General features: G+C 46.9%; 1 protein-coding gene across 4 annotated transcripts in view; it reads right to left on the bottom strand.

Annotated features, from left to right (window-relative positions):
* The window catches only part of enox1 (ecto-NOX disulfide-thiol exchanger 1), a 73,227-nt gene that overhangs the window by 7,278 nt on the left and 47,434 nt on the right, over positions 1-18,515 (bottom strand). For 3 of the 4 annotated variants that reach the window (XM_061054083.1, XM_061054084.1, XM_061054082.1), the window contains 10 exons: positions 15,159-15,309; positions 14,864-15,001; positions 10,127-10,294; positions 9,819-10,025; positions 9,225-9,458; positions 7,377-7,589; positions 4,800-4,906; positions 1,983-2,097; positions 1,618-1,823; positions 75-182 (listed from right to left, as the gene is read on the bottom strand). In XM_061054083.1, coding sequence (XP_060910066.1) covers positions 75-182; positions 1,618-1,823; positions 1,983-2,097; positions 4,800-4,906; positions 7,377-7,589; positions 9,225-9,458; positions 9,819-10,025; positions 10,127-10,294; positions 14,864-15,001; positions 15,159-15,168 — 1,506 coding nt within the window. In that variant the 5' untranslated portion in view covers positions 15,169-15,309. The remainder of the gene's footprint in view (positions 1-74; positions 183-1,617; positions 1,824-1,982; positions 2,098-4,799; positions 4,907-7,376; positions 7,590-9,224; positions 9,459-9,818; positions 10,026-10,126; positions 10,295-14,863; positions 15,002-15,158; positions 15,310-18,515) is intronic. The other variant, XM_061054085.1, reaches the window with a different exon arrangement.

Here is an 18,515-nt window from a genome sequence, read left to right as displayed (position 1 = left end):
AGCCGAACCAGAGAGTAACGATCCGTCATCAGAGGATCAATAACAACCAATCAGCTGAGACCGTGCGTACACACCTTGTCTCTGAGCGTAAGCACCTCCCCCTCCAGGTGGCGATGCTCGTCTCTGGCCTGCTCCAGCTCCGCCTCTTTGCTCTTCAGCTTCTCCTGCAGACTCAGGAGTTGCTGCAAAACAAACAGAGAAACAGAGAAACAGAGACATGACGTGATTCTAAAAGTGTTTCTTTAATAAAAGAGACCAAACAGAAACGAGTAAAAAGGTGAAACTCTGAAGATACAAAAGTGTCTGAGCCTGAATCAGCTCAACACTTTAGATTGTTTTCACATTAAATAAAGTGAAGAACTGATTCACAAAAGGATTGCACAGCTTTGACGCTCGCCAGATACCTGCAAAAAACACAAAAACCCGTAACTGGTTAAACGCACCTTTAACTGCGCTGCAGAGTAAACCGCCTCTCTCTGAGCCTGTGCAGGTTGTGCGTATTTAAAGGAGTCATCATACAGTTATTGAGGGGTTAAATGTGCGTCTATGTTACAGATCAGTCTGTAAATCATTTACGCAGACTGCGTTGATTGTTGCTGCAACTGTTGAAATTGCAACAGTTTTAAAATGTGAAATCATTGAAATGTTCACGGTTTGAAGTATGAACTGAGTTATCATTTTAAATGTTTATGTGTTTATATTTGTTCTGTTTTATTTGTGCATTGCTGCAGGACACCGCTGAAAAGAGACCTCTGTCTCAGTGTGTCCTCTCTGCTCAAATAAAAAAATCCTCCTCTGTAGGCCTTCAAAAAAAAGCTCTGTAAATACCCTCAGCCTTCTTTACATTACACTCTGATAGCTCCACCGTGGTCGACATCATTATTCTTTATTTTGATATTTGAACTGCAAAGATAGTTTTGATTATTTATTATACTTCTTGTGAACAGAGAGAGGACGCCAGATATTACATGAGGGAGCTCTTCACATCACACAGCGTCAGGACAACATCAAAGAATCAGCCATACTTATTTTATTTTATTTCTAAATCCTTGTTTTGTTTTATTTCTCGTTTAAATTCAGCGTAAATGAAGTCGATTTAAGAAAAGCTCAGATTTGATTTGTCAGCGTCAAGGTGACAAACGAGGAGCGACGGCATCGTGACGATCTCTGAGACTGTGAGAAGTCAAATAAACAGCACATGAAAACACACCAGCAGCAGGCGGTGTGTGTGTGTGTGTGTGTGTCTCTAACGTGCCTGCTTCTATCAGCGCTGTCACTTTAGATCGAGACAGACAGAAAGTCGAGTCACATCAGGCTAACCCGAAGCAGCCGAGCGCCGCGCTCGAACACGCTGTCTCTGTGTTTATGGAATCAGTGGAGCAAAGCATCATGGGAGAGCGCTGAGTCAGCACTGAGAAACACTCTGCTGGATTTTATGTTTGCTTCAGGGAAGTAAATAAACAGAGCTCGCAGCTGCTTCCTGATGCACACCTGCCAAAAATACGCTGACACACACGCGCACGCACACACACGCACGCACGCACACGCACGCACGCACACACACGCACGCACACACACGCACGCACACACACGCGCGGTGTCAGTGGAGGGCGGTACCTGCTGCATGTTGTGCATGCTCTGCTGCAGCAGCTGGATCTGAGCCTCGGGACTGTGTGTGTGAGCGTGTGTCAGCGTGTGGTCGTCGTCAGGGCGACCGGCTCCTCTCGTGTCCTTCCTCAGTAGCTCCACCTCGTTCCTGTAGGCGTCGAGCTGCCAGCGCAGGGAGTCGTTCTCCTCCCTCAGAGACGCGGGGTCACACACTCCTGCAGGAGGCGAGGGAGGGAGAGGAAACGAGAAAGGAGTGAAAGGAGGAGGGGGGGATAAAGAAGAAGAGATAGAAAGACCACACAGAGAAGTTCAAATAAAGTCCTTCCTGTCTCAGGAACCGCAGTTAGTGTTTAACCATCTGACGGTTTTCGTACCGTTCTCTGTGCGCGGCCTCTTGCAGGGATTCTCCTCGGAGTCGTCGTCGGACATCTCCATCTCCTCCTCCCGTCTGATACCCATGATCTCCTCACTGTGAGCGTTCCTCAGCTCCTGAACACCCCCCCCCCCCACACACACACACACACACATACACACACACACACACACACACACACACACACACACACACACACACACACACACACACACACACACACCCACACACAAACACACACACACACACACACACACCCACACACAAACAAACACACACACACACACACACACACACACACACACACACACAAACACACACACACACACATACACACACACACACACACACACAAACACACACCCACATACAAACACACACACACACACACCCACATACAAACACACACACACACACACACACCCACCCACCCACCCACCCACCCACACACACACACACACACACAATCTCTGATGTAAAAACAGGCTTTTAGAATGGGTGTGTATGTGACTTCCTGTGCTGCTGCAACCAGCCTCTAGTGGACACTCGAAGAACTGCAGGATTTAACATTTCCAGTGGTTTAAGACACTCGTTCATTAGCTTCACTTTCGAAGTTAAGAGGCTACGTCCATTTATTATATACAGTCTATATCCTGAACAGTTTTTCTTTACCTTTCTTTATTATGCTCGGCTGCGGTGTGAATCATCTCTTTCAGTGGAATAGTAATTCAGAGCATGCATTAACACTCGAGCCGTGAAGCACTAAAAGCTTGATGAAGTGAAACCTGTGCGTGTGTGAGGAGACTTTAACAGAACGAGAGCAGAGAGCTGCTGCAGCCCTCGGGGAAATCAGATCCGTTTCCTGCTTCCATTTTCATTATCTGTTCATTTGTCAGCTGAGATCTCGCTGCAGATGTCTGAGTGAGCGAAGGACTCGGTGGATAGGAACACGACGGGGACAGGTGGCGAGGTTTGAAAACGTTAGATGAAGATACAGAGGAGCAGGTAGACTTACCACAGAACATAAAGAGGACTGTAACATGCTAGAGATGGTTCTGTCTCACATCATACTGTCTCTTACCTCGGGTACCTCCAAATATTTAAAACACGGCGACCTCGGGCGAAGCTTCATTGACGGTTAGAGGCGTTATCTATCACACTGGGCGGATTTCTGATACAGACGATTTAAAAAAGCAAATACAAAACTAAAACTCTATAAAATATTAGATATAATATTTTGGATTTTAGGTCTCTTTTTCAATTACAAACCAAAGAGGTGTGTTGTATTTTGGTGTCGTCCAGCAGGGGGCAGCATTGCCTTCGCAGTAATTAAAGACTCTGTCACAAACTGTCATGAAGAAGAATCTGAGGGCTTTAACGTCGGCCATGTTTGACCTGAAAAGACCATAAGAACGTCTCATGTCTCTTAAAACACATTTCCTCGTTTCCTGTCTCCTCTGCTTCGTTTCCTTGCATCTCTGGTGGGAGGGACTAGGACGCAAGTGGAGGAGACAAGTGGAGGAGGACACTTGGAAGCAATTAAGGGAACTATGACGTACCCACGTTTTGAAAATGGCAGCGTCTCCGCCATCGTGTAGACTGGAAATACCCAGCTGCTCTGAAAACTTTGCACATGCTCAGTGCGCTGCCAGTAAATAGCCATGAGGGAGAAGGTGGAATACAACAACAATGGCCGCCTCTGTTTGTGAAAATATTGACTTTCATGATTCCCAGTCGCAATTGCCTTGAATTTTACTCTCTGTGTATATATAGCCCTGTTCAGACTGCCGTTTCAAGCTGCGATATCTACGGCCCTGTGACCCTGTTCCGCCTTCAATCTGAACATAGTGGAGGTGTTATGGGGGGACGTAGTGACCCCCCCACAGTACCGTCTTTAGAGGTAGTAACAGAGACATTACAGTGTCTGTCTACAAACCCCCCAATGATGAAAAAAGTCCATCCTCTCCGTCTTTTGCCTGCTCCACTTTTCAGAAAATGTGTGCTCAAACAGGCCGTTTGGAGATTTTCCCTTCATGACATCACAAAGGGCAGTAACCCCTCCCCCAGGTAGGTGACACTCCCACAGCTAGGTGTTTGTTTGCCCTCTGAGTCTGCCTTCTCATCGTAAACAATAGGACATGGAGCGAGAAAGCCAGAGTACACCCAAGACCTTCCAGAGAGGGGGCTTGTTCAGACACAGCTCATTTACATTTAAAGGTACAGACACAGAAACAGTCTGTTCTGAGCAGGGCTGAAATAGAGGGGTTTATAGGCATGATCAAATACAGGATCAGAGTGGATTTAGAACAAGAAACTTCACAGAAATGTTTTGGGGAGCTCTGAGACTTATATGTGACCTTTAAATGTATTACTGGCAGGTGTGTGCTGCCCCCTAGTGGACTATGGTGAACTGCAGGTTTTTGTCACTGAATTATGAATGCACAGATCTAATGATGAAATATTCTAAACTCCCGGCAGAGCAAACAGATGCTCCACATCTGAATCCAGTGTGCTGGTGTTTCTCCCGCCTTCTTATTAAACTTTGAAGGTTCAAACTTGTGATCTCGATGTGACACTGAGATATGAAATATTAATCACAGACTTAACCCTGGAAAAATCTGTTACCATGGCAGCGCCTCACACTTTCCAGGAGGCATCAGATCTTTGGTTTACGTCCAGAAGGGGAGAGAGAGAGTGATCCGTCTGACTGTCTGTCTGTCTGTCTGAGACGCCGAAGCATCAAGAAAATCACAGACTCCTTCAGGTCTGTCTGTCAGCGAGCAGAGGAGGAGGAAGAGAGAAGAGAAGGAGTACCAACCTCACACTGTTTTCTCCACATGTCTATGTTCTTGCGCTGAGCTTTTGAGAAATGGTCCCATGCCTTTTGTCTGGTGGCGGCGGTGAAAACGGTGGTGATCTGCTCGACTTTGGGGTGAAGAGGGAGGAGGAGGAGGAGGAGGAGGAGGAGGAGGGGGAGGAGGAGGAGGGGGTCAAGACAAAACAAGCGTTTTATGTAGCGTTGTAGCTCTGACTGAAACTCGTACAGCGGACAGAAGAGAGACTGACCTGACCTTTGATTCATTTTAAAGTAACAGTTCACTCCAAAATAAAAACAGTGACATCACCGGCTCAGGTTGGACTCCTGAAAGGAGCAATATGTAACTATGACCCCTAGTGTTTAAAATGGGTCCAAATTCTAAACATTGTAGAGAGCTGTCTCCCGCCCCCTCCTCTCTAGAGTCGATCCTCAAGCAGGTTACCATGCCAGCACTTCAACATAGCATGTTTCCTTAATGTCTGATCATACAGTAAGGTACCTTTATCATTTCACTCACTACCAGCTCACTGATTGATCCTTAAACAATCACAAACAGCTCTAATAGTGAAAACATACAGTAGATCGCTGTGCAGGGTCCCGTAATGTGTTGCATCATTTTGCAGGACAGACAAAGTGCAGAAGTAACTGTAGATTAAAGACAGTCTGACTTCTGAACTCCTGCAGAGAGTCGCTGAGCAGATGATGAACTGATGAGGAGACAAATGAAAAAGTCGTGCAGATACACTGAGTTTAACAGAATAGGCCTGGTGATGTGTGTGTGTGTGTGTGTCTCTCTCTCCTGTCCGTCTCTCTGTACTTACATCACCTGCAGTCTCACTTCCCTCACGACTCACTGAGGCAACATTTATCCAGAATGGAGGCTTTTTCTTTTTTTATACACCTCGGTGTGTTTACGTTATAAATCATATAACAGCTGAGATGATGTTCAATCATTACGACAGATTTGAACTTTGACCTCAAGGTCACTACAGCCACACACTGTGTTGGAAAATGTTGCCTTGTTATAAAATGCTCTGACATTTTCTCATCTGTCTCAAACACTTTCAGCACAGACAACATTTTGACTCAACAAACCTGCAAGAAGAACATCAAATAAAAACCCAAACAGCATGGAGAAACACCTGAGACCTGGACTTCCTGTTTGTAAGACTCAGACAGAGACGGGCTTGACTTACCTCTTAGGTTTTCCCCACAGACACCGTGTGACTAAAGACTGTTAAAGATGGAGATTCATGTGGTCAGGTTGAGATGATTCATCGTCTGAAGGCTGACTTACATTGTATTTATATTCTGCACTTTGTTTACTTCTGTAGGAGAAACTACTGAGATCTACTCTGCTGCTCCATCTTTTAAAAAAAGTAATCTTTGGCGTCTGGTTCTGGAGACGTATCAGAGCAAAGCTAGGAGCAAAGTTGTCGGACACGCCCACCCTGGCAGCTCACTCAAATGTCCCTGCCGGCCAATCAGAGGAGAGTGTCGCCCCCTCAACCACTGCCGTCCTCATTCACGCACGGCCTGCTCTGACCTCAGCGGCGAGGAAGTGTGGACAACAGGAACGCGAGGAATAGAAATCCTTCCTGCACCTTCTCCCATCTCCTCCCATTTTTCTTAATGAGTAAGGTCTTTTACCCGCTCTTTGTAAAGCGCGTCGAGATAACCCTTGTTATGGATTGGCGATTTGAAAGTAATGATTGACCGGGTGAGTACCAGACGCACAGCAGAAGATTTCCCGATGCTCTTTCTACCAGAAAGTTTATTTCATCAAGTCTGTTTAGTGTGAAGTTAAAATGATTCCTTTTAAAACCTTTTTAAAAACGCTGTGCTCAAACCATCCACCCGCCCGACCTCCTCCGTGTATGGAGGAGGTCGGGCTCCTCGCTCTTTGTACGACTTCACCTGACGTTAACGCAGACAAGACGTTACAGAGACCCACTGACCATCTGCTGTGTTCAAGTGAACAGACTGGAACAGAATTCATCAGAACAAAAAGATCTTCAGGACACTATCGGAGAAATGTCGCCCGCTGGTGGATAAACACCCTCACTGCAGCTCCACCTGCACAGACGTATCGAGTAGTTTAGTTTAATAACAAACAAGCCTGGGATTGATCCTGAGTGTTGGTATCTTCTTCAGCCCGTCTCTGAAAAGGTCAGAGTGTTTTCACATCGCTGACTCTGAACCTGTGTGTGTGTGTGTGTGTGTGTGTGTGTGTGTGTGTGTGAGGTGTCACTATGACAGCAGACACACTGGAGGCTGATGGGAACTGACCTAAAGTGGGTTCTTATATATTTGAGGCTCGTTTGTTTCACACACATTTCATTTTGGAGAAAGCTGGATAGAGATGTTCCTTTGGGATTAATAATGTTTAAAGATTCTTTATTATTTTATTTTATTAATTACAGAAATGTTATCTTTCTTTAACGTTAAAATCTTCCTTTGAATGAAGAAGGTACCTGTAACGATGTGATCTTACTTGCACGGTCACAGTTAGAGCGTCGCCTCCTTCGCCCGCCTCTGAGCAGCGACTGAACATGAAGAAACAAAAAGAGTTCTTACACTGTGTCAGGATCGCAATCAGGGCGTTCTTGAACGTCTCCTTGGCCCGCTCCATCTCCTCCTCGTGCTGAGCTTTCTCTCCCATCAGCCTGCGCACGTGGCTGTTTGCTGATTGGATCATGGAGTAGAAGTGATTGGCGGTGCGTCGGTTCACCTCGCCGCGGTCGATCCACGTGTAAAGAACCGCCGTGGCCTCGCAGAAATTAAGATCATCTGAGAAGAGAATAAAGATTAAGATATCTGAGACAAACAGTGTTAATATAACTACCATCAAACTAAAAATGAATGTGTGGACTTTACTCCAGCAGGATCTGAGAGCATGATAAAAACTCTTCATAATAAACGTTTAACTTCTGTAGCGTTCTCTGTGCCGTCAGAGCGCGTGCCTGCTCCATGAAGTCTCACACCAGCAGAGTCTGCAGTATCTGGATGTCTGAACGTATTTCATGGGACCTTTAGCGCTTAGTCGGGCTAAACAAACAGCAGACTTCCTCTTCCTCCTGGGGGGCGTTCACCGCTCACGCCTCTGTGAACCCGTCACAGCCACCAAGCACAAAAAGCATTTTTGATTTCCAACTTTCCAACCGAACCCTCGCTCGGCGTCCTGTCTCAGAGGTCTCTGCGGGCTTTTGTCGTTCTGTTTCATTTGAATAATAATGGAAGGGAGCGATGGAGGCGAACAGAACAGAGTGAATTAGAGAACATTTAATGAGCTCAATACCCGCCGCTACACAACCTGTAAGAAGACACTTTCCCCGCTCTGATAGAGGCTCATTCACACGCACGCTGCAGATTACAGTCACATTACGGGGAGCACAAAGAGACACAGCTGAGCGGGGACGACCACAGAGGAAGAATTAAATTTATTTCTCCGCTGTTAGAGGAGGAGAATACATTCAAAAAGGTTATTCAGAGGAAACACGAATGTTTATGTGTGCCGGTAGAGGAGGAGGAGGATAAACGCTTAGAGGCTCAGGGTTGACTTTCAGATCAAATAACCAGCGCTGAATCTGACACGGGACGAGACGCAGCGGAGAGGGTGAGGGTGAGGGGCGCAGGTAACGTCCGGGGGAGTTTTTGATAAGCTCATTTGATTGTTTAAAATTGAGGGACACAGACGGACAGTAGGACAAAGAAACAAGCTGCATAGAGACACGTGTACAGGTGAACATGTCTGTACAGGTGAACATGTCTGTACAGGTGAACACGTCTGAACAGGTGAACATGTCTCTAAAGGTGAACATGTCTGTACAGGTGAACACGTCTACACAGGTGAACATGTCTGTACAGGTGAACATGTCTCTAAAGGTGAACATGTCTACACAGGTGAACATGTCTGTACAGGTGAACATGTCTCTAAAGGTGAACATGTCTACACAGGTGAACATGTCTACACAGGTGAACATGTCTGTACAGGTGAACATGTCTCTAAAGGTGAACATGTCTGTTCAGGTGAACATGTCTGTACAGGTGAACATGTCTACACAGGTTCCTCCTGCAGCTCTTCAGCTCTCTCTGTGTCAGCTCTTTGTTTGTTTCTGTGTTTAAACGAGGATGAAGAGGATCAATAATTGTTCAGCTTCCTCACTGATTCACCTGAACTTTTGATCAGGTATCACAACAGGTAACACACACACACACACACACACACACACACACACACACACACACACACACACACACACACACACACACACAGATCACTGTGAGAACATGGTTTCAGATTCATCTGCTTACTGTAAATGTATTTTTCTTTTAAATCTCTGTTACCATGACACCAGCTGAATCCTCCTGAGGCACATCCGCCTCTCATGACTCAGCAGTTTATAATCCATCACTTCACCTCACCTTTCAGCCTCTCTGCCAGCAGCCCCGCCTCATGCTCTGTGTAGTGCACGATGGGCGGGGGAGACGGCGGTCGGAGGCGGTCCTCGTGGACCTTGCGTCGGTGGCGCTCCTCTCGGGCGAACAGACGTTGTTTACACTCCCACTCGTACAGGTCGTCCCTGGCCTGAGCAAAGTCCACGTGGATCCTCCCCGAGTCTTTTTTATCGGTGCTGGAGCCGATTCGCATCCGATACCCTGAGAGGAGAGGATCAAATGGAATCAGGACACCAGTGAAGATGCACAGCTCTGTTAACCAGCACGACCTTCAGAGGATCAGTTGGTAACAACATTTATCCGTCTGAGAAAACGCACAAAGAAAAGCGTTTTGAAATGTAGTTGTGATGCTCACTTTGGCCACTAGAGGCGGAGGTGAGTATTACTCGCCTCCTGCATGTTTTAAACACAGACTGTAAATATATAGCCTGAGGGACGTCACCCATCTGTTCCTGCAGGGGGCGCTGGAGTCCCATCCATGGCGTTCTCCGCGTCTCAGCCTAACTTTCAGTCGACCTAACGCCACGCTGCGAGGGGGGACGGTCATGCTGTGTGACTCACCTGACAGGTAGATGGCTTTGTCCACCATGAACTCCTCGCTGTAGCGGATGTGACAGAAGTTCTTCTTGCTCTTTCGGATGGCGGTGATCTCTCCGCACTGATCGAACACCTCCCTGACGATCTCCTCTGTGGCATTCTCCGGCAGACCTCCGACAAACACCGTCTTACAGCCGGGGGGACGCTCCCGGGTGGACGGAGGGGGCAGGTCTGAAGGACAATGACATCACCATCATGTTTCCTGGCTGAATGTTTGAATGAGGGAGTATGACAATGATGCGATGTTGCTGATGAATGATCTCGGGTCTTACTGGGGTTCTGGGGGAACAGCGTGCAGCTCTTGCAGTGGATGATCTCTTTGATGACGGGCATGTCGGGGGGGATGGGAGGGGGCGGGACCAGGCTGATTCCCGCCATCATGGGGTTGATGGGAGTGAGGAGACCGAGGCCGGGCTCGAACCTCTGGATGCACAGAGACTCTGCAGGACAGAGACACAGGTAAAGAATAGACAGCTGATGAATCAACACACATCAATCAATATTTAAATTTATCTGATCTGACAATCATTGAGAGCAGAGGAGTAGCAGGGCCAGCTGCATCCAAACAGATCTGGCTGTTTTATTCATTCATGATATGATCTTTCAGGCTGTGCACCGTAGAAATTTGGCAACAAAATCTAAAAGTAAGAAGATGATGAGTAGTGTTGGCTTTAATCAAAATACAGAAAAAGCTGCAACAGAGGACGAGGAAGGAGAACCTGCAGCAGAGGAGGGAAATAAAACACTGTTATCTGTGAGAAAGAGATCAGAGAAGATAAAAACTGGAGACGAGATCTGCAGGGACAGACAACAACAAAAACGCCTCCTGAGTGTGTGAGAGGAAAGAGGAGAAGCAGCAAGGACAGGAGGGGAGAGAGGAGAGAGAAATGTGTGTTCAGGACGGAGAGAAAGTGAAGAAGAGGAGAGAAGATAAAGAGGCGACAGGAGCCATGTTTCAGCTGTCTGGGTGAAAATAGAGCAGGCAGGGTGGAGGCGGAGGGCGGAGCAGAGTCGCGTGTTCCTATCTACAACACTGCAATAACAAGAGAGCGGGAGGAACCAAACGTCAGCACAAACCCCCCATGTCCCCCACGCAGCCACAACAGCAGCGAGGATGAAGTGATTTAAATGAGAGGAGAGGGAGGCTGTCACACCGAGAGAGGACACACGTCTCCTACAGAAAACTCACAGAAATAAATGTTTCTGCTGCTCGGCCTGCAGGACTGAGACGACCACACATTCATCACAGTCCCACAGCTGAAATTGTCGTCAGCAAACAGGAAGTGTAACATGCTCCAAATAAAGAGAAGAAGAAGAAACAGAAGAAGAAAACAGTTTTTGTTTACTCAAAGATATCTCTTGCAGAAGCTTCACTCGTCTGTTCCTGCAGGGGGCGCTGGAGTCCCATCGATGGCGGTCTCCATGCTGGAAATGCTGTCTCAGCCTAACTTTCAGTCAACCTAACGACAGGCTGAGAGCTGGAGCTGAGGGGGGTTTTAAGCCTCCTGACAAACCGTTACACCGCGCCCGCCTGTCAATCATGTCAGCTACACGCCTTATTGTGAATAACTCTTATCCTTCATCAAATCAAAACTGATGAGTCATCAAAACATTCACCCCCCGTACAGTGTGTGCTGATCAAGACATGAGCTAATCACACCTATTTGGTTTTTTGAACCAGGCTGTAAACATGTTCATCTCTGCTGTAAAAACAGGCTTTTTTGAATGGGTGTGTATGTGACTTCCTGTGCTTCTGCAGCCAGCCTCTAGTGGACACTCGAAGAACTGCAGGGTTTTATACTTCAGAATTGGCTTAATATTTCAAACACTGCATGTTGCTGCTTGAGTGCAGAGCAGTAAAACACTTCCTCTCTCTCTCCTGTTCACTCTCTGTATTAAAGATCCTCAGTCGTATTAGAAGAAAAAGAAAAACACTCAGAGTGATAATCTTCCATAAATCTGAGCGTGTGCAGCCACGGTGAATTCACAGACTCCTCGGGTCTTAGGAAAACTCATTTAAGTGTTGTCTGAGATAACCTGCACAGGTGAATTACACCTCTGTGTGTCGCACATTCATCACAATCAGAAGCACGCCGCTTTTTACTCACAGAGCCAAAACGAGGCGAGCCCGCCTCATTTCTCGACTGTGAAAAGAAGGAAAGAGAAGAAAAACACACCGAGGGAGGAGAAAAATTAAACACAGAGCAAAGAGAAAGAGAAAGAGAAAGAGAGGGGAGGGCGGGGGGGAGAGGGAGGGAGAGAGAGGGAGAGAGAGAGAGAGGCAGAGAGAGAGAGGGGGAGAGAGAGGGAGAGAGAGAGAGGGGGAGAGAGAGGGAGAGAGAGAGAGAGGGAGAGAGAGAGAGGGAGAGAAAGGGGGAGAGAGAGAGAGAGGTGGGGGGAGAAAGGGAGAGAGAGGGGGGGAGAGCCATCTACTGGCCTGGCATGTGTACTACAGTGCTTTTAGTCATGTTTGCGGATGCATGTGCACGGCGGGTTATCAACTTGAACCTTAATTGGTTCAATTCCAGTCAATTCCCCCCCCCCCCCTTGTACTTAAGTACACTAAGCCCTTCAGGTTTGCATCAGTGTTTCACCTTCAATGTGTTTGTAGGATTGTTTTAGTGAGGCAGGGTGGGAGATTTGTGGGAGCGTCTCTCTCTGTATAAAGACCCCGGGTGGGCTCTGGGGGGGGGCTCTTGGTGGGCTCTGCGTGGGCTCTGGGGGGGCTCTGATGGAATAAGAAGTGCTGCATTGTGCAGGTTTATGAAATGAACGCCGGGAGATTTGTGGAGTTTTTTGTGTGTTAAGCTCAGAATAATTGAATGTGTGGATTTAACTGAGCGGCGAGCGGAGAGACAGACAGCAGCACACGGAGCTCAGAGGGAAAATCCAAATGATGACATGTTGTTTAAAAAATGACGCCATCATATCTCCACCCTGTTTTAACTACATGTGGAAACATTTAGATCATGACCATCTGACGTGTGTGAGTTTCCATCCTCATCCAGGAACATTTTAACTTTTTCACCTGAATCTGAGTGAAGGATGAAAAGTGTCACATCAGGCCCGTGTCCACCTGGCGTTTCTTCAGGGCAGTAACGCGCTGGCTGTGCGCTCGGGAGCGTTTGCATGAAGCGTTTGTGCGCGGAGAAGAAAAGTGCTGCACGTCTGTCCTGTCTCTATGACAACAGTCTGTTGACAACGTCTGATGTATGACCGACACTGTTCCGTTACTTTTTACTACATGTTTTATATTAGAGATCGTTTATTTCACGATCAGACACAGAGCGAGGAGGATTTGGGTACGAGACACGATCTGTATGAGGAAAAACTACGGGGAATATCAAACATTTGGAAAAGAGCGCCGGTGATGTCAACAGCGCCTTTCTGAAAAGTTGAAATATTTTGAACTTGGGCGCTCGGAGTGGCCGCACAAAAAAGGTAGAACGCTCAGAAAAAGGCTGGGCACGCCGCTTTTTCTCCAGGCAGCCGCTTTCCGCTGCGAACGCTCTCTCCTCATTGAAAACAATTGAAAAAGACGCTGGCGCTCAGAAAAAAAACGCCAGGTGGACACGGGGGCGATGAGTCATTAACCTGCTTATAAAATGTTTCATCATTAAAATGCATTTCTAAACTCTTCAACCTCTCGTCTCCTCGGCTACTGAAGCTCTTAACAAACTGCCACACTGACTGTTACATGGGTTTCTATGGTAACTGTTTATGTGTTTCTCCTTGTGTTACGTGTTCACCTGCATGTGTGTGTATCCATGAACCAGCTGTGCGTCACCACAAATGAAGTATCACATCCAATGTGACGGAGCATCAGGAGTCTGGGATAGTTTAGCTTTTCAACTCGAGGAAATTTAAAAACAAAATGAGTCAGTGTTCACTTGCATTAGTGTCAGACACACACACACACACACACACACACACACACACACACACACACACAGACGCACACACACACATTTGATTTTTTAAGCAGCTGTTAGCGTGTCTCTCTGAGCGCCTGAAGTGTCTCTAACTCTTCAAGATTCTTTGAATATGCATGAAACCTAATGTCCTCTGAGCTGAGCTGCTGTGATGGTTAGTGATATATACACACACACACACACACACACACACGCACACACACACACACACACAGAAACTTAAGCATTAGCACAGTATGACTTGAGATCAGTCCTCTGCTTACTCTCCCTCTTTATCGCCGTCCTGACACGTGTGATACAATTATTGAATCACAGGAGTTAAAATACGAATATTTTATGAATATGAATATTTTAACTAAAAAAAGGCGCTCTGAACCGAGTTCCCTGCATCACAACTCCATCACACCCCTTGACATGACTGAGGGTAAGGTCATGAACTGAAGCGGGATGACGTCAGACAGCGGTGAAAAGAAGTTAAAGGATGAAGCTGATAAGAGGTGAAGCTGACACCTGATTGAAAACATTAAAGTGTCAGATCATGAGGTAAACGTATGTTGGAGTAATTCCAGGATGAGTCTGCAGAGGGCGCTAAACAGCTTCTTCTGTAAACATGTCACAGTTCCCCGATAGGAAACCAAGAATTTCACCAGACGGCTTCAAGCCTCTACGTAAGCCACAGCCCTGCAGCGTTGTGCCCCCCCCCCCCAGAGCTTCCAGAGAGCCAGCCAATCAGAAAAGAGAGGGCACATGGGGAGGGGGGCTTAAAGAGTTCCTCATCTGTTTGTTGCTGTTTAATGTTTGATTTTTATTTTAATAAATGTCTCATGGGATTGCTGTGATGATTAATAAAGGTTCAAAGTGGGGTTAGTAAAGTTCAACGCTCGGGTAAAAGCACCGTGTTGAACCCTAAGGGCCACCGTAGATCACTGATCTCTGCAGGTTGATGGGAGTAAAGATGAGGAAGACAAAAACAGAAGAGGAGAAGGAGAAGGAAAAGAAAGCTTAACGAAGGAGATTACGGAGCGATAAAGGAGAAAAAGAAAATGAAAAGAAAATAAATGAAGAAGAAGCTTTTACCTGAAACCAGCGGCTGCCTGCTGATTCCCATCGGCATGATGCCCAGGTTGTTCATGGCCGTCGCCCAGGCTCCATGATCCGAGACCGCGACGCTCAGGTGGTTCTGCTCAGCTCCGAGACTGCCTACACTGTCAGCTGCTGCACACACACACACACACACACACACACACACACACACACACACACACACACACACACACACACACACACACACACACACACACACACACTCATCAGAGACAGTAACATATGCTGCAGGCTCACCGCTCTGGAGGATTGCGCTTCAGTTTCTCACCGCTGGCCATCTCAGGTCGTCTCTTCCCTCCTCCCTCGGCTCTCCTCTCATCAGATCGCTCCTCCGGCTGACGGAGCGATGGACGGATGGATGAAGGGGTGGATGAACAGACGGGGTCTCATCCAGTCAGAGTCACACCATCACAGCCCACCTGCAGCGGGAACAAAGAGGCGAAGGTTTAGGAGAAATCGCAGAGAGGAATGAATCACAGATGATGAACAGAAACATCTTGAGCTAATTAAGAAGAAAAGTGATCCGGATCAAGTTCCAACAGAAACCTTCTGAAAACCGTCACACACACACTAACACAACTTTGAGGGGCAGGTTCTAATCTTTTAAACACACACACACACACACACACACACACACACACATTGAGGTGAACTGTGCGTCTGGCTCATCAGCAGTCTCTGCCCTGTGCAATCCGAGCTGTCGAAGCCACATGAAAAACATCAGAGCGTCAAACTGACAGGCTCGTGGCTCAGAATGAATCCCTCATTTCTGCCTGACAGGCGCAGAATCAGCTGCGTCCACACTGATTATTATTCCTGCAGTGTGGGGTCATGCAGGGCTGCAGACACACGGGGGAGAAATGTGCTGATTTACATCCAAATCTCAACAAAAATGTTTCTACCATTGTCTTTATTTAACCTTCAAAGACGTAGAGATCAAGTTCCAAAAGGCAGCTTCAGCCCGCAGGAAGATGAGCGTGTGCAGAGTGCGTGCTCTGCACGTGATCAACCACACCAGGAACCATCCGAGCTCCAAACACGACCTTATGCATGAGACATGATCAATCAATCACTGATCAATGATCCTCTGATCCTGATAATCTTCGCTCTTCTCTTCCTGCAGGAGGTTTATTTATAAATGTGATGAGTGGAGGAGAGCTGCAGATGTAAACATGTTTGTTATCGCTGCAGGCATACACACCGTCTGAATGTGTGACAAACACAACTGAGTCCTCACAGAAACAGCAGAACACACACGCGCGCGCGCGCACACACACACACACACACACACACACACACACACACACACACAACTGAGCTTGACGTGACTTTAAGACACACACACACACACACACGCTTTAAATACTAATCAAACCTTGAATCAGAGTCTAACACTCTTACAGCGAGCCTGAATGTTCCTCTGTGTCCTCTTTGTCAGGGTCTGTCACATCCACAGAGTCCTCACAGAAACAGGAGAACACACACACACACACACACACACACACACACACACACAGACACACACACACACACACACACACACACACACACACACACACACACACACACACACACACACACACACACACAGACACACACACAGACACACACACACACACACACACACACACACACACACACACACACACACACACACACACACACACTCAGAGTCTCTGCAGGCAGAATGAGGTCCCCGATGATTCGGGGGGATTGTGGTGGATGAAGGCTTACGATGAGCTGCTGGAGCTTCTCTCTGCAGAAATGAAGAGTTTATTTTAAGAAGATTTATCTGGAGAACACACGGCGAGCTCAGATGGAAACATTAGCCTCCATTTTTACAGAGATGGAAATATCTGCTGCACTGATGATGATGAGAAATGATTCAGGCACTTGGATGGTTTTCTAAACCACGTTTTTAAAAAACGAGACAAAGGCTGATACTCTAATGATCGATAGACTTATAAAGTTCCCAAGATGGATCAAAAGAGAGAGAGAGAGGATCAACATTTTCAAAAGTGTGATTGAGCCAATTCTGTTATATGGAAGTGAAGTCTGGGGCCCATTAATGAAAGAGCAGCTCCGGGACTCAAACCCAGTGGAAAGAGTCCATCTGGAGTTTTGTAAAAACATATTACGAGTCCACAGAAACTGTCCAAACCATGGCTGCAGAGCCGAGCTGGGCCAGTTCCCTCTACTGATCCACATTTAAAAAAGAAGGATGAAGTTCATGAACCACCTGATCGAGTCCGAGTCCGAGTCACAGCAACACAGAGCTTATTTAGAACACACACACTCTCTGATCACTGATAGAAACACCACACATAGATCCACATATCAAAGCAATGCCCTGATCCCCAACTCACAAATTCAACAAATAGACAAAGATAATAAACAGAAATATATGAATCAGTGGAAATTAGAAACCCAAACAATACATAGATTATAATGCTATAGTTTACTGGACAGGGAATTCAAATTAGCCCAATATTTAAGAGAAATAAAAGAACCTCTTAAAAGACAAACAATGACTAAATACAGGCTCAGTGATCACAGACTGGCTGTAGAAACTGGTTAGAGAGATCTCAGAGAGTGTGTGTGCACTGTGGAACAGGACAGGTGGAAACTGAACTTCATTTCCTCACTAGCTGCCCCAAATATAAAGACATTAGAGAAACCGTCTTTCCCCAATTTAATGATCGAATCCCCGGCTTTCTTTCCCTCCCTAAAGAGGAACAGATGAGAATCACTCTGGGAGAAGAGAGCTCGACTGTAGAGATATCAGCAGAATATGTGTCTACATGTCATCAAGTGAGAGAGGGTTCTATGTAGGTTATTTATATTCAAGGTTCTTCATGTCACAATACATGACTGGTTTGTTTGTATTTCTATTCAATGTTTGAAATCCTTAAAAAATATAAGACATGTTTACTCATCTGTTCTCTGCAAATACTGTCTCAATTCTCAATTCCCCCCAGTTACCTTCATCATTCATTTTGTACTGTATATACCCCCTGTTTTTATTTTTATTTTTATTTATCTTATCTATTCTGTTTAATGTGTATTTTTGAGCTTTCTTGTCTGTACTGCTGTAATGTAATTGGCAACATGTTTAACCCAAACGTCATGCCAATAAAGCCATTTGGATTGAATTGAATAGGGGGGGGGGACAGAGAGAGAGAGAGAGGAGGGGAGAGAGAGAGAGGGGGGAGAGAGAGAGGGGGGGAGAGACAGAGAGGGGAGAGAGAGAGAGAGAGGGGAGAGAGAGAGAGAGAGGGGAGAGAGATAGGGGGGAGAGAGAGAGAGAGGGGGGAGAGAGAGAGGGGGGAGAGAGAGGAGGGGAGAGAGAGATAGGGGGAGAGAGGGGGAGAGACAGAGAGGGGAGCGAGAGAGAGAGAGGGGAGAGAGAGAGGGGGGAGAGAGAGGAGGGGAGAGAGAGATAGGGGGAGAGAGGGGGAGAGACAGAGAGGGGAGAGAGAGAGAGAGAGGGGAGAGAGAGAGAGAGGGGGGAGAGAGAGGAGGGGAGAGAGAGAGAGGGGGGAGAGAGAGGAGGGGAGAGAGAGAGAGGGGGGAGAGAGAGAGGGGGAGAGAGAGAGAGGGGAGAAAGAGGGACAGAGAGGGGAGA

The sequence above is a fragment of the Labrus mixtus genome, chromosome 13 (genome assembly GCF_963584025.1).
Source record: "Labrus mixtus chromosome 13, fLabMix1.1, whole genome shotgun sequence".
In the NCBI taxonomy this organism is placed as follows: domain Eukaryota; kingdom Metazoa; phylum Chordata; class Actinopteri; order Labriformes; family Labridae; genus Labrus; species Labrus mixtus.
This window is presented reverse-complemented; position numbering and strand designations above follow the sequence as displayed.